The sequence below is a fragment of the Phoca vitulina genome, unplaced genomic scaffold, assembly GCF_004348235.1.
Source record: "Phoca vitulina isolate PV1807 unplaced genomic scaffold, GSC_HSeal_1.0 scaffold115, whole genome shotgun sequence".
NCBI lineage: Eukaryota > Metazoa > Chordata > Mammalia > Carnivora > Phocidae > Phoca > Phoca vitulina.
The window spans coordinates 794,656-808,997 of record NW_022589818.1 but is presented as its reverse complement, the minus strand read 5'-3'; the positions used below and the strand labels follow the sequence as shown (position 1 = coordinate 808,997).

The 14,342-nt window shown below is 60.6% G+C and overlaps 1 protein-coding gene across 1 annotated transcript; it reads right to left on the bottom strand.

The window, feature by feature from the left end:
- Positions 1 to 249: 249 nt before the first annotated feature.
- Positions 250 to 13,783, bottom strand: UBQLN4 (ubiquilin 4). The gene is made up of 11 exons (XM_032398346.1): positions 13,638 to 13,783; positions 12,052 to 12,203; positions 11,467 to 11,684; positions 10,638 to 10,900; positions 8,984 to 9,142; positions 5,084 to 5,309; positions 3,958 to 4,097; positions 3,430 to 3,513; positions 3,190 to 3,305; positions 2,826 to 3,012; positions 250 to 1,870 (listed from the first exon to the last, which is right to left on the bottom strand). The coding sequence occupies exons 1-11, from the start codon at positions 13,743 to 13,745 to the stop codon at positions 1,718 to 1,720; spliced, it is 1,806 nt and encodes a 601-aa protein (XP_032254237.1). The 5' UTR covers positions 13,746 to 13,783; the 3' UTR covers positions 250 to 1,717.
- Positions 13,784 to 14,342: the final 559 nt, after the last annotated feature.

The following is a 14,342-nucleotide window of genomic DNA, read 5'->3' as shown; positions in this document are numbered from 1 at the left end:
TGCCATCGCATCAGAGGGAGGAAGGACCTTTCTACACTCCTCTCCGCCTGGAGCGGGGGATGGGGACTGGTGCCGCGCAGCCCTTCCCGGCTCTGAACCCCGACTGAGCTCCACCAGCTCTCCCTTCACCTCTGCCCACTGAACCCAACTGCCACTTCCTCCAGATCCCGCTTTATAAAAACCCCCTCGAACCAAGTTGTCGTCAGCCAGCCTCCTCTCCCCCAGAAAACAAACTCCAAGACATCGTGACAACAAAGACCACGTCATTTATTTACAAAGGCCAGTGTGGACGTCGGGGAGGGGGGGGAGCCACACAGACATTCTTTCTGGATTGCTCGGGACCCTTTCCCATCTGGAGAAGATTCTGCTGCTCTCCCTTCCGCATGCTCGGCCGTGGGAACGCCAAGCAGCCGGGCTACGCGGCGGAGAGAAGAGCCTTCTCTGCGCTCCAATAGAGCGATGTCCAACTCCAGATCAAAGGCATGGCTGCCGCCCTCTCCTTTCCTTCCTCAAATAGAACTTTCTGGCCTGGAAGAAACAGTGAAGACTCCAAAGGCCAGGGACTGCAGGGGAGAGACTGCTGTACTCCCCCCAACAGCAAGGAGGGGAGGGGCGGGAGGGCTGCTGCTCACAGCCCTGACAGCTTTGGGAGGGGTGACCGCACTACCCTCGGGTACCCGCGGGGCCTGGCTGGCTGGACTGTATGTATTCCCGCCCCACACTGGCCCTTTTGCCCACGTCTCTGTGGTGGGATAGAGCTCGGAACCAGTAATCAACAAAGAGCCCACCCTCCTGTGCAACTCACTGAGCATGTGTATGTGCTCACGCCCGCACACACACACCCACTGCTGAGACAGACCCCAAGCCCTTCATGTCTTTTGAGGGGGGCTCAAACCAGTGGTACCTGGGGACACCAGCAGGTCCTGGCCCCGGAGCCGGTAGGAGCCCCTGTGAGCCCCTTCCTTCAGCTCCAATTTGTGAGCATCTCTAGGCCTTCTCTGCCAGGCCTGAGCCTGCGCTCTCCCGCCTAAAACAGCTACTAGGGCTTCCGTTCCCCAAGTGTCAATTCCAACTTCTGAGCCTTTGACTCGGGTCCTTCTCCCCCTTCCCTTCCTCTAGCAAATCTCCATGGGGCTGGCCCGGGGCTTGTTAGTTCCTTGTACAGAGAGGGCGGTCGCCTCCCCCTTTAGACAGGGAGGACAGGCATCTCCTCTCTCGGGACATCCCAACAAAGGCTGAATGAAGGGACCAGGACAGGGGGTGAGGAGGAAAAGGCAGCCTGTGCACCTGCCCCTCCCTCCGAGTGTGTGACCCCAGCTCGGATCAGGCTGCCGGTGGGAGGAGGGGGCAGAGGGAAGGAAGAGTCCCCACAAGGAACCATACAAGCCAAACCCTAGGCCCCGGAGGAACACCCCATCCCCGCAGAGCAGATGGCAGTCCCCCTGCCAACCCCACGCCACCACCGGGACGTCTGCAGGCTGGCGGTGGGGCCAGGAGCTGGGGCCGGCCCACGACACTGGAAAACGGCTCGCGCAGCCCCGCTCAAACGGGACCTGGATAGAAGACTCTGTAAGAGATGTGCAAGTAAACCCAGAATTCTCAGAGCTCCGGGGCCAGGCCCGCGGCCCTGAAGCCAGCCTGCTGTCTGGAGGGACAGGGAGAAGATGGGGACGGCAGGCACAGAGGGAGGGGGCAGGCGGGTGGTGCGGCCGGGCGGTTAGGAGAGCTGCGAGCCCAGGAGTCTCTCGATGGCCGCGTTGACGTCCCCTCCTGTAGCAATGAGGGCCTGCAGGTTGGCCTCACGGTTGATGAAGCCCATGGAGTGGAGCTGGTCCAGCTGCTGCTGGAACCTCACTTCTGGCGTCTGCACCTGGAGGGACAGGCCTTGTGAGGTGGGCGCGGGAACCCCCCCCGGGGCCCAATCGAATCTGAGGTGTGCGGCCGAGGGAAGGGGAGCAGTAGGTCTTCTCGCACATCCTCAGGGTCAACCAGTGGGCAGGGCGGGGTGAGCTGCCAACAGGGGCCAAGGAGGCTGCTCCCCAGGCCACGAAACGACCGTGTAACAGAGGGGGGGACGTCTTTCCGGACATTTCAAACAGATCAGCCCATGCTCCTAACTCTTTCCATCAGCGCTCTGGACGTGTTCGTGGCACTCTAGGAGCCGAACGCTCTGCGGTCAGGAAGACGCACGCTCTACACGTGCTCCGGCCCCGGCCGTGTCCACACACGGAGCCACGGGAGAGGCCAGAGAAAGGTGAAGGGCCTCGCCTGAGGTCTACCCTACTCCTCCGCCAACGCCCTGGCCTTGCCTTTGTGGTCCGGGGCTCTAGTGACCCCTGCCCCAGGACACTCCTCCCCAGCCTCAGAGCCACAGGGCTTCAGTTTCCAGGAGCCCTACGATACCAGCACCAGGGCCGGGGCACGGTGGCTGAGACGCACATTCCGGAGCCACGTGCCGGGGCTGGGATCTCGGCTCCGTTACCGACTTACTGGCTCTGTTACCGACTCTGAGCGAGGCACGTCACCTCTCTGCGCCTCCCTTTGCCCCTTATGACAGAGGTGCAGCGCGCTGACAAGGCGTGGTGAGGCTCGGCGCGAAGGCGCGCTCCCACGGAGCACTCACAGCGGTGCCCGGCAGCCAGTGGGACGGTCACTGTTCCCAGCCCCACTCCACGGCTGTGGAAACGGAACTTGGGGACGGCGGCAATCCCCCCAAGGCCAGCAAGTGGCCGCCTAGGACCTGAGGAGGGCGGGGCTGGCTGACCCCGAGCGCTCCGCTGTCTCCGTTCTGCTGCTCGGCCCCCCGCGCCGGCCGCCCCGCGTACCTGTGAGCTCCCACCGCCAGCCAACAGCTGGACCATCTGCTGCATGAGCTGCTGCTGGGCCCCGGAGGCCCCCGCCGGAGGAGACGTGGCAGGGGGTGCCGGCGAGGAGGTGGGGGCCTCGGGCGCGGCCCCGGTGCTGCTGCCTGCCGGGGGTGCCGGGGTCCGGGACATCCCAAAGGAGCCAAGGCTGCAGGCAGGAGAGACCAAGAGGTGGGAGGCAGCCTCGGAGAAAGGGACGGCGCGGGAGGCGCAGAAGGAGGAGCGGAGGGAGGCGAGCAGGCCCTCGCACACGCGGTGGCAGCGGGGAGCGCCCGGGAGGGGGCGGGGAGGAGGAGCCCGCACCTCGCTGCCCCCGGCCCCTCACCTGGGTACCAGCCCAGGGGCCTCGGTCTGCAGGGTGTGCAAGCCCTGTTGGATCTGCAGCAGGGCCTGCATGGCGCGGGGGTTGGTGAGGACAGAGAGGGACTCCGGGTTCTGCATCTGGCGGGAAACAGGCACAGAAGGCGGTGGCAGGTGGCAGGATGCGGGAGGCCACCAAAGCCCGAGGCCGGAGCTCTGCCCTGCCCTTCAACCCCCCAGCCGCCACTCCTGGCCCCTCACGCACCTGCTGGAGGAAGACGGGGAGCTGAAGGCGCAGCTGCTCCTGGAGCTGGGGGTTCCCCGCAAACAGCGGCACATTCACCATCATCTGCAGGGGGAGGGCAGCGGGGGAGGCCTGGGCCCGCCCTCCCCAAGAATCGCCCCCCGGCACCCTCACCACTGCGGGAAGTGTGGGTCTCGGGGTCCCCCGGAGGCCGACGTGGGGCAGCGGGAGGAGATGGAGCCACACTCCGGGCCGCGAGCCGGGGCACCCAGCCCCACCCTGGTGCTGGCAGCAGTTCTGCAAGTTCACGGTGCTCACGCTGCGCCAGCCGCCTTCTGGGCACTTTCCTCGTATGCACTCCCGAGCCCGCACAACTCCGTGAGGGAGGAGCCACCAACATGAGCACTCACAGCAAACAAACCGGGAGGCTCGTAAAGGGCTTAGCTCGGAGGCGGCGGGCCTAAGACGCCCGCCCCGCGGTCTGGCTCGGGACTGACCTGACCAGCGCGTCACGGCCCCCAGCGCGCCCCCCTGGTGGCAGCTCCGTACCTGAGCAGCGAAGTCGGGGTTCTGGGCCAGCGTCTGCAGCATGCTGCGCATGTAGGGAGCTGAAATCACGTTCTGCATCAGCTGGGGGTTCTCAGAGATCTGCTGCAGGAGGGCCTGCATCTCTGGGCTGTTGAACACTCCTGGCACAAGGAGGAGAACAACGGACAGGAGAAAAGGGTCCAGATGGAAACCAGATGCTGCCCTTCCATCTCCCTGCTTGCGACGCTGGGTGGTTACGCAGTTCAGAACGGCAGCGATAACACGGCCCCCAGGACAGGGGCGTGCGTCCCTCTCCCTGCTGCGGCTGGGAACTGGGTCTCGGCCATGCCCCCGGCTGTCCCTGACGCAGGCTCCGGTCACCTGGACTCGTGGTTAGCAGACCTGTGCTAGTGGCAGAGGCCCTTTCTTCAAACGAGATCTTGCTCAAAAACCAAGTATGCCAACGGTCTGCTTAGAGCCTGGCAGGAGGGCTGGAGCCCCTCCCACTCGGTCCTTCCTTCTCCTGGGGGTGGTCCAGACACCCCAGGACTGGAGCACAATTTTAAAGCCATGGATCAGGTTCAAATCCCTGATTTTACAAATAAGGGAGCTGAAGCACACAGAGGGGAAGGGACTTTTGGATCAAGGTGCGCCCCCCCGCCCCAGCCCAGGGCACAGAGAAATCAGGGCATCTACTAAAGACACCCCAGGGTCATATGTATGGTCACAGTCCAGATACATGGGGCATCCCCAAGGATTTGCAGTGCATAACCCCCACTTCTGTCCATGGCAGATCTGCACATCCCTCTCCCCCAGCCTCACACCTGCCTGCCCCAGGTGTGCCCCGAGTCCTCCCCCACACGCTCCTCCCCAGTCTGACCCACTGACGATGCTGGATAGTTCCAGCAGGGCTGCAGGAGCTTAGGAGGTGGGCCTGCTTTACTCGTGAGCCATTACCCAGGCTGCTCCCAGGGACAGGAAACAGCCCAAACCACCCCGCATCCTCTGAGGCTGCAGAGCCCCCTCTGTGGCTTCAATACAGTCTCACCTGTCTTCAATATTCAGGAGCAGTGTGAGCCCCATTCAGTCCTGGGGCAGAGGGACCACCCTGGTGACCCCACTAAGCTCCTTCCACCCTAGGACATACCTGACCCCAGGCTAGCCGCATTGATCCCAAAGGGGTTCGAGACTGTCGGGTGCACCTGGCTGGTCCCCGATCCTCCGGTGCCCTCCCCCCCGGACCCGGGGGCCTGGGAGGTAGGGGGCGAGGGGCTCCAGGGGTTAGGGAGGGGCTCTCGGTTCTCAGTCCGCAGAGGCTGGGAGGATGAGCTGTCGGAGTTCCCGGCCAGGGAAGAGAAGGGATTGTTGCCAAACTGGGAGGAGGGAAAGGTTCTGGGTTAAGGACTGAAACAAAGCAGGGCTAAGGGCCAGGCCCTCTGTGTCCTCTCACCTAACAGCCTCCCCTCCCTGGCAAAGGGACAGGGGCCTGAGACCCCGGAGGGCAGCTCACAACGGGCAGCGCCCCCCTCATCCTGCAGGGTGGGAACTGGCCAGTGCTGGCCACCCGGTCACAACACCCCTCAGGCAGCTGGAAACTTCCCGCCTCCCCCGGCGGCTCTAAACATTCGGTCTCTAGTCTCCTCTGTGCCCTGTGGGACTTGACGTGCACCCTTCCCGCTGTGTAGTGACGTATTTGTCTTCCTTAGCTCTCAAGGGGCAGAGACAAGGTCCCCTTTGCACCCCTCCCCTGACATTAGAATAAGCGATTGTTGGCTTGGTGGGAGCCTGCTCTGTCTCAGCCCTGATCTGCCTCTAGGCTTCCCCTTTTCCAGCCATCTTGGTCCAGCACCCACTCCCCAGAACCCGCCCCCCAGGTCCCCTAAGTGGCATTCTGTCCACCGAGGCGCACACAGCCGAGCCCCTCAGTGGAGCGCATTTCTGGCTGAGCGTGCCCTCCCTCCGCTGCTTCCGCCACATGGTCTCCTCCTCCTCAGCCTCCTTCCTGCAGCTAAACGGGCCCCCTCGGCTGTGTCACCCACCTCGGGGTCTGTACCCCATTATATAGTGTGCTGCCCGAGGCAGCCCCAAAAGTTCCTCCCTCCGGATCCACCGCACCCAGGAAGGAGATCTGTGCAGGGGTGTGCTTGCTGATGGAGTCCACACCCTGTGCCCCTGCTCAGGCTCCCTCTCCTGAGGTCCCGGGGGGCCCTCACCTAAGCAGGAGGTACCTGAGCAGCCCCGGCCGCCCCTCACCACGGGGCTTCCTGCTGACTCAAAGTGGGTCGCGGGGACCAGAGCTCACCCAGGACCCTGCAGCCCTGCACTGCGCTTCTTCCGCCTGACCAGATGCCTGCTGACAACAGGCCGGCAGGCCAGGGTCCGCACCCACAGCCTCAGGCGCTGTCCCTGCTTCTGATGTCCTGCCTGGTGACTCGCCCTGCACCCACCACCGCTGGGTTCTGGGCCCCGTTGTTTCCGGCACGCTCTCTGGACCGAACCTCTTTCTGACCTCCCTCTAGCAATGACAGCAGCCATTTATTGAGCACCTACTATGTGCCTGGCACATTTATTCTAATGTTTACAGTAGCCCTCCAATATACCAGTTCTCAAAGTGTGGTCCTGGGACCCCTGCAAGGCTTAGCACTGTTTTTGTAGTTCTGAGGTGCTATTGGCTTTTTTTCACTTTTGTTGTCTTCATCAGTGTTCAATGGCCTTTTCCAGAGGCTACATGACATGTGACATTGCAACGGACCGAACGCAGAAGCCGAGCTGCGAGTCCAGCCGTCGTGCAGTAAAGAAGTCTGCAAACATTAAAACAAGGCCACTGTCTGCTCAAGTTTTGTTTAGGAAAATGAAGTTATTTTTTAAAAGAACATGCGGTTTATGTGAACGTGTAGTTGATTTACTCTTATTTTAAGATGAATTAATAAACATTCCTTACGTTTCTCAGTCTTAATTTCAGATGCAGTGAATATTGATAGATCTAACCCACAGAAACAAAAGCTCTTTGGGGTCCTCAGTAATTCTTAAGCGTCTAAGGTGGTCCTGAGGCCAAAATGATCAAGAACCGCTGCTTTAATAGGTTGCCTCCAGTCTGAAAACATGGAAGCTAAGACTCAGAAAGGTGGAGCAACTCACTTAAACCCGCACCACTAAAAATGGTGGCCAGGGATCTGAACCCCAGTTTGCTGACGCCAAATCTCCCTTCTTCCAACTGTTCCAGTGGTTCCTACAGCCTAGTGTGGATCAGAATTAGCCAGAGGGCTTATTAGAAGCCCTTCGCAGCTACTGGATTTTTTTTTAACCAGGTGCATGCATTACTTTGATGTATATTTTTAATTAAATACTTAAAAATAATTTAAAATAAATAAGTTCCTTTTTTCTTTATATAACTTTTTATTAAAATAAATTCTTTCAGGGGCGCCCGGGTGGTTCAGTCGGTTAAGCATCTGCCTTCGGCTCAGGTCATGATCCCGGGGCCCTGGGATGGAGCCCCGCGATGGAGCCCCGCGTCAGGCTCCCTGCTCAGTGGGAGTCTGCTTCTCCCTCTGACCCTCCTCCCTCTCGTACTCTCTCTCACTCACTCTCTCAAATAAATAAAATCTTAAAAAAAAATTCTTTAAAAAACTCAGAGTTGAACCCTATAAGCACTTTCTAAAATTTGAAAGAGCAATGCCAAGAATAACCAAGAAGATGTTGGAAAATAAGGTGGGGGGTTTACTCTACCAGGTACCCAGACTTAATTAAGAAAATGTGGTATCACTGTAGGGACAGACAAACAGACCAGCGGAACCCTGGAGAGTCAGCAAGACACACACTTATTTGTGGAGATTTGCTGTAGGCCAGAGACAGCATGAGCAAGGAAATCTGTTGGGACAGCGTGAACCACTCAGGATATGGGGCTTTTCGTCTTCCACCAGGAAAAAGTAACATGAGACCCCACCCTCCCACCTGGGCACTATTTGGGGGGTGTGTTCAGTGTGTGCAAATCCATCAGGCTGTACACTTATGATATGTGTACCTTTCTGAAGCCATATTATTCTCCAATAAAACATTTTTTAAACGTTTTGAAAAAGCAAGTTAAAAATTATATGAACAGCAGGATACCACTTCTATGAGGTTTAAAAATATGCAAATCAATGCTCTAAGTTATTTATGGATACGAACACAGGCCATAAAAGAATCGAAACGGTAAATACCAACTTCAGGGTGCTGGTTCTCTCTGGAGAGCGAAAGGGGTAAAATGGGGCAGGGAATACGTGAAGGCTGCAATTCTATCTGTAACGTCTTGTTTGCAAGTATTAAACATGTCCAGGAAACTCTAAAAAATACTAACATTAGTTACCTCTGGGCTGGAAAAGAGGTGGCTGGGAGATGGAAATAAAAGGATTCCTTTTGATTACTTTGCATAACTTGGGAACTTTGAAGTGTGTAAATGTATAATGTATTCAGTATATTTTAAACTTAAAAAAAGAGCCAAAAAGCACCGAAGCTCTGTGTACGGCAACGCGTTAGGGCAACGTGGATACAAAAGGATGCAGTATTTTTGTCTGTACTTTTTATGCGGTTGGAAGAATTCATAAGGCACTTTCAAAAGTGCATCTTCCCAAGCCTGATTCCAGAAACTGAATCAATAAATAGCTCAAAGGAGGGGCCCAGGATTATGGACAAGCCCCCTGGGTGACGCTGACGCAGGTGATCCGTGGACCACACTTGAGACACACTGTGCTGGGGTCGGCTGTCTCACTCCAGATCTGCCCCACCACCTTGGAGCCCCTGGTGCACGAGGCTGTCAGATCCCTTGGACGCTACGCCCCACCCCTCCCCACGTCCCCAGGGAATTCTGCTACCTTCTGCCCTACTGTCTCCCCCCCCAGGCAGAGCTGGGCCATCCCTGCCTCTGCCGTGAGAACTGCTTCAAGCCAAGGCCCACTCTTGCAGGGCTAGATCAGAAAAGAGGAGCGGACAGCACCCCAGGCTTGCCTGAGTCTGGGGGAGGGACTCCTGAGCCCCAGCAGCCCTCCCACAGCTTGGCCCCCGGCCCCACCTGTTCCCGGGCAGCACTGAACATCGGCTCCTGGATGTCCGTGTACATGCGGCGGAGGGCATTATACCCCCCAGGGATGCTCTCCAGGTTGCTCAGGGCCCGGTCCTGGTTCCGCATCATTTCTTGCATCATGGCTGGATTCCGAGCCAGTTCCATGGTCTGGTAGAGAAGAGAGAGACAGGAAGAACCCTGGAAACTGGGGGGTACCAAGCTTGGACAAGGGTGGGCCCTGAGGAGGGGGTCTGCATTGGGACTAGGGGCCAGGGCCCAGGAACCACCCCACAGAGGCGGCGGGTCAGCTAAGTCGGACTTCCTTCTGCTACAGCCACCTTGGCTCCAGCCCTGCCTCCCTGTGGGTATCCGGCTTTCTGCACTGTGGTACAGTGATCCCGGACAGGCTGAGGGCCACAGCTCCCCTTCCTCGGGTTCAGGAGGCCCAGGTGTCAGGGAGCAAAAGGAAACCGAGTAAGAAAGGACATGAGAAAGAAGAGGAGGCAGCAGAGGAAATCAACATCTATTGAGCGCCTACTACATACAAACACCAGGCAAAGCCATGTACACAACTGAAGTCATGGGATCCCCACAATACTTGTCCCAAGGAGGTATTTCTGTCCCTTTTCTGCAGATGAGAAAATAGGCTGAGACTCCCTGGGGACACGGAGCCAGTGAGCGGTGAAGCCAGGTTTCGAGGCCAGGTGGGTCTGTCTGCCCAAGATCGTACTGTGGTTCCTGGCAGATGACCACAAGTCGGGGAGGGGAGGCATTCAAGCCAGGACGGCGCTGCCGACACCCTCTAACCCCGGCCCGAGGTTTCTGGCCCGGCCAGAGCATGGGGGCTTTCTCTCTGCAGCCAACAGCTCAGTGTCAGTAAGGGCCGGCCCGCGTCGGCCCCAGGGGACAAGCCCCCACGACACAGATGACCGCGTAGCTCCTGCCTGTCCGTGCCCGACTGGGGACGCCTTCCCAGTCCTTACTCCCAAGTCTGCTCTGCACTTGCGTCTCCGAAACACCTTTATGTCTAAGGTGGGACCTGACTCCTCACCCCGTGACTCCTGCCCTCACTGTTTGCCAAGGGACCTCCGCACGCCAGGCACCGCTCTGGACAGTGAAGAAAACACTTGCAGATCCTCGCGCTGAAGGAACTGATCTTCCGATGAGCACGGCCCTGGTGCCCACAGCCCTGCTGCCGTCGTCTTTCCCTGGCCCCCACTGCCCTGGGCCGTAAGACGCAGCTCCCGAAGGCCAACACGGAACTGCCTCTGCGGGGTCTCCATCAGCCACCGGCCCTGCCCAGCCCCAGGCTCCCCAAGCGCCCCCCTGCCTTTGCACCTGCGGTCCCTCGGCCCTGAACGCTCTCCCCTTTTTCCTCCTCTGGGTCTCAGGGCAGGGTCGGGAGCCCCTGTCTGTGCCCCTGGGGGACCCTGCGACTATATGATAGCACCAACCCCGCTGCGTTACAACTGCGTGCCTACGAGTCCCACTTCCCTTTGAGACCAGAAGTTCCCGGAAAGCCAGACCGACACCCCCAGCGTTCACAGCATGGCTGCTGGGTGAGCAAGTACACACACAAGCCGACGCAGGACAAGGCGGCCCGGCCGGTGCCCTCCGGGTTTGTGTCCTGCCCGTCCCCACGCCAACCTGCTCTCACACCTACCTGCCTCATGAGCTCCGGGTTGTTGAGCATGTGGCTGATCTCAGGGTTCCGCTCCATCAGCTGCTGCATCTGGGGGTTGGCCATGATCATGTGGCGCATCAGGTCGGGATTAGACATCATGTCCCGGACCAGGGGGTTCTCCATGATCTGCGACAGCATCTCGGGGTTGGACATCAGCTGCCTCTGCATCTGCTGCTGCAGCTCCATAAAGTTGGCAGAGCCCAGGCCCAGGCTGCCCAGGCCCAGGATGCCCCCAAAGCCAGCTGCGGGGAGGGGCCGGGGTCACCGTCGGCCACGAGCCCCTGCCCCCACCTGGCCACAGCCACTGCGCTCAGGTCTCCACGAGGAGCCTCGCCTGCTTCTCTCCCCTCCCCTCCCAATCCTTCCCCCGGCCCCAGCCCTGCCCCACTGCTGGCGGAGATGGGAGCCCAGTGGACCGAGACCTCTCTGGAGGCAGAGGCTGAGAGCCGGGCACAGCACAGAGAGGGTGACCAGTGGGGGCCTGCTCAACCAGCAGTAAATATTCCCCAGCTGGCTGCCGCTGGACCCCCCTTGTCCCCAAACTCCAACATCCTCACCCTGCGTTCTCCACATCCCCAACCCCATTCCGCCCCTCCCTCTGAACGCTCATCCAGGCTCCCCTCCTCGGGGAGGCCCTGGTAGACTGGCTTCCTCCCCTGCTTCGCCCAAGCACCAGTGTCTGGAACGCCATGTCCAGGGGTCCCCATCCCCATCCGACCAGAAGCAGGGACCACGTTTCTGCCTCCTCTTGGCTCTCCCCGCCTCCCTAGCCCCAGACAGGACTGTGCCCTCCTCCCTGAGGGCTTACAGAGTATGGATGCAGTAGCACTGGGGGGTCCCTCCCCAGCCCCCGGGGAGGGACCCCCCCCACTGCTCCTCCGGCTGCCGCTGCCGGCATCTGAAGTGGTACTGCCCGAGGTGGAGGGCTGGGCAGGGGTGGCAGGCGAAGCGGGCGTAGTGGAGGGTGCTGAGGCAGGGTCTGGAGTGGAGGGAGAAGAAGCAGTGGCGGCAGCTGGATCTGGAGCCCTGAGGACAGAGGAAGAAAGTCCTGGCTGAAGTGAACAGGAAAGGGAAGACACGGAGCTCCTTTCGGTGCAGCCCCTGCCCTACCGAGTAAGCCAACTCCAAAGGCACCCACAGGCGGGGCTGGGTGGGGAAATCGGGCGGAGGCAGGAGCAAGGACCACCTGCCTGCAGGGTGTTCTGGGAGAGGCAGGTGAGGTTCCTTTCCCCTGTAGGGGAGATGGTAGGGCTGCCTGGCAATCCCTGAGAGCCACCTTCCTGGGTGCTGGCGTGGCCCTCCACGTGCAGGTGAGCGACAGGTGAGAAAGCGAGGACCAGATGGGGAAGACAGGCCCAGTAAGCAGCTGGATCTGCTCCTCTCCTGGACTTACTTCTGAGGGGTCTTGATGACCAGATGGACAGTGAGCCCATCCTTGATCCCATGCTGGTTCAGTGTGTCCCCGTCCTTGAGGATCTTGCCTGCGAAGATCAGGACCAGCTGATCCTGCTGAGCCTTAAACCTCCTGGAGATCTCCTCTTTGAACTGTGGTCAAGAGGCAGAGGTCACTGCAGAGCCTCCCGGGGCTCCACCCACCAGGGACCCTACCTCTGGTCTGGGAAGTCCCTCTGCAGTCTAGACCCCATCCATCCAGTGGCACTGAGCAGCTCCCTTGTTAACCAAAGAGATGGACCAGTGACAGGCTCCTGTCTCGGCTCAGCCCCAGGGTCTCCCAGCCTAGAAGGCCCAGCCCGTTCTCCAGATTCCCTCCTCGGCCCCTCCCTCCAGCTCCCCAGGACGAGGGTGCTGCCTGTGGCTCTCTGTCCCAACTCCTTCAGCAGCCTTGGACCCAGGCCTGTCTCTCTTCAGCCTTCGGTTCTAGACTCCAGGTTTCTCTGCCTTCCAGCCTTTTCGTAACAACGACCACACACAGACTCCAAATGATCTCTAACAGCAGCTATTCAGGATTTAAGAGTCTCAGTCCCGTGAGATAGATATGAATTATCATCTCCACTTTCAGGATGAGAAAACTGAGGATCAGAGCAGTTACGTGACTTGCCCTGGGCGGACTGGAATTCAGGTCTTGACACCAAAGCCCCAGTTCTTGACCCGACACACGGCCTCTCAGCCAAAGCTGATTTCAGATTGAGCTCTGCAGGGCAGAGGATGTAAGTTCTGGAATGCAGTCATTTTGTATGGGGGGAGGGGGGGCGTGAATGCACTAAAGACTGGCTTGGGGAGATTCAGACTCCCCAAATCCATCAGCTCTCCCCCCAAACCCAAACAAACCAAAACAGGACACTCTCAGTAAAGAGGGCACTTGCTAAGCCAAGGCAGCTTCCAGATCTCTTCCTTCCAACCAGATGGCCTATCTTAAGCCCCGCCTATGAGAAATTCTGGAGCTGCCACCGGGTGGGAGGTGGGGCGAACACAGCCAGTGCTCCCTCATTCACTCATCCAACACACTTTTATTGAGCACCTACTGCACACCGTAAGTCCCGGAGGGGCCGAGGGCCCACTGTAACCACCTCGATTTGAAAAGGTAGGACGGATACGGGCCGAGGGAAACGCTCGTCCAGCGCCCCGCGCCCCAGCACTCGGGGGCGCCCCCCGCCCGCTCCCCTGGCGCAGCACCGAGCCCGGAGGCCGCCGGGCCGCGGCCCCTCGAATCCCCGACCAGTCCTCGGGGCGCACGCTGCCCTCAGACCCCGAGTCCTTCCCCTCCCCGGTGCAAGGTGCCCCCTCCCAGCTCTCCGCCACGCCCCCAACCCAGGCCACAAGGCGAGCCCCGGCCTCAAGTCCGCCGCACGCGCCGCGCCGGCCGGAGCCCCCTCGCAGGACGCCCCCAGCCCCGCTCCTCCCCTCCCTCCCCTCCGAGATCCCGAGGGGCCCCCACCCTCCCCGCCCGCCGCCCCACCGCCTCGGAGCCACCCCTCTCTCCGCAGACCCCTCCTCCGCCACCCTCGCCGCTCGTACTACCTCCTTGACGGAGGCTCGATCGCAGATCACAATTTCCTCCTTGTCCTTGGGGGTCTTGACGGTGACCCGAATGGGGGGCCTGCCCTCGGCCCCGCTCGGCTCCGCCATGCCGCCGCCGCCACCCGGCCGCCCGCCAGCCCGCCCCGGCTCCTCCTCCTCCTCCCCGCCCGGCCGCCCGCCCGGCCGGCTCTGCTCCGGCCTCCGCCCCTCCGCCCTCCCCTGCCCTGCCCTCCCCTCCCCTCCCCTCCCCTCCCCTCCCCGCGGCCGCGCCGCCCTCCGGACCAACTGCGCCCACAGCGCCCCGGGCGGCCTGGGGGGGGGCACTGCAGCCGGGGCGGCCCGGGCCTCGCGGGGCGGGGCGGGCTCCCCGAGACAGCCCGCCGCCGGTCCTGGCCCGCCGCCTCCGCGGTGACTCCCGCTCCGGGACAGAACGCCGTGTCCCTGTCGCCGCCGCGTTGTCCTGGTTCCCGGGCCTCTCCCGACTCGGAGGCTGACCCCCCCCCCACGTCTGGACGTCCACCCAAGGTCTCACCTCTAGGACTGACTATGCCCCCGGAGGTCGTGGCCTGCTCGGAGTCTACTAAGTACGGCTCCAGAGGCCTTTCTGAGCCTTGGTCTCATGTCACAGGGTCGTTCATAACGTAGGGAACTGCTCTGAAAGTAACCAAACGTGTGCCTGACAAATACCGGGATTTCTTTTTTCAG

Coding starts and splice junctions, on each gene's coding strand:
- UBQLN4 (XM_032398346.1), bottom strand. CDS start 13,745: ATGGCGGAGCCGAGCGGGGCCGAGGGCAGGCCCCCCATTCGGGTCACC. Junction 12,204..13,637: donor ATCGAGCCTCCGTCAAGGAG/GTAGTACGAGCG, acceptor TCTTGACCACAG/TTCAAAGAGGAGATCTCCAG. Junction 10,901..11,466: donor TGCTACTGCATCCATACTCT/GTAAGCCCTCAG, acceptor CCCTCCCCGCAG/CTGGCTTTGGGGGCATCCTG.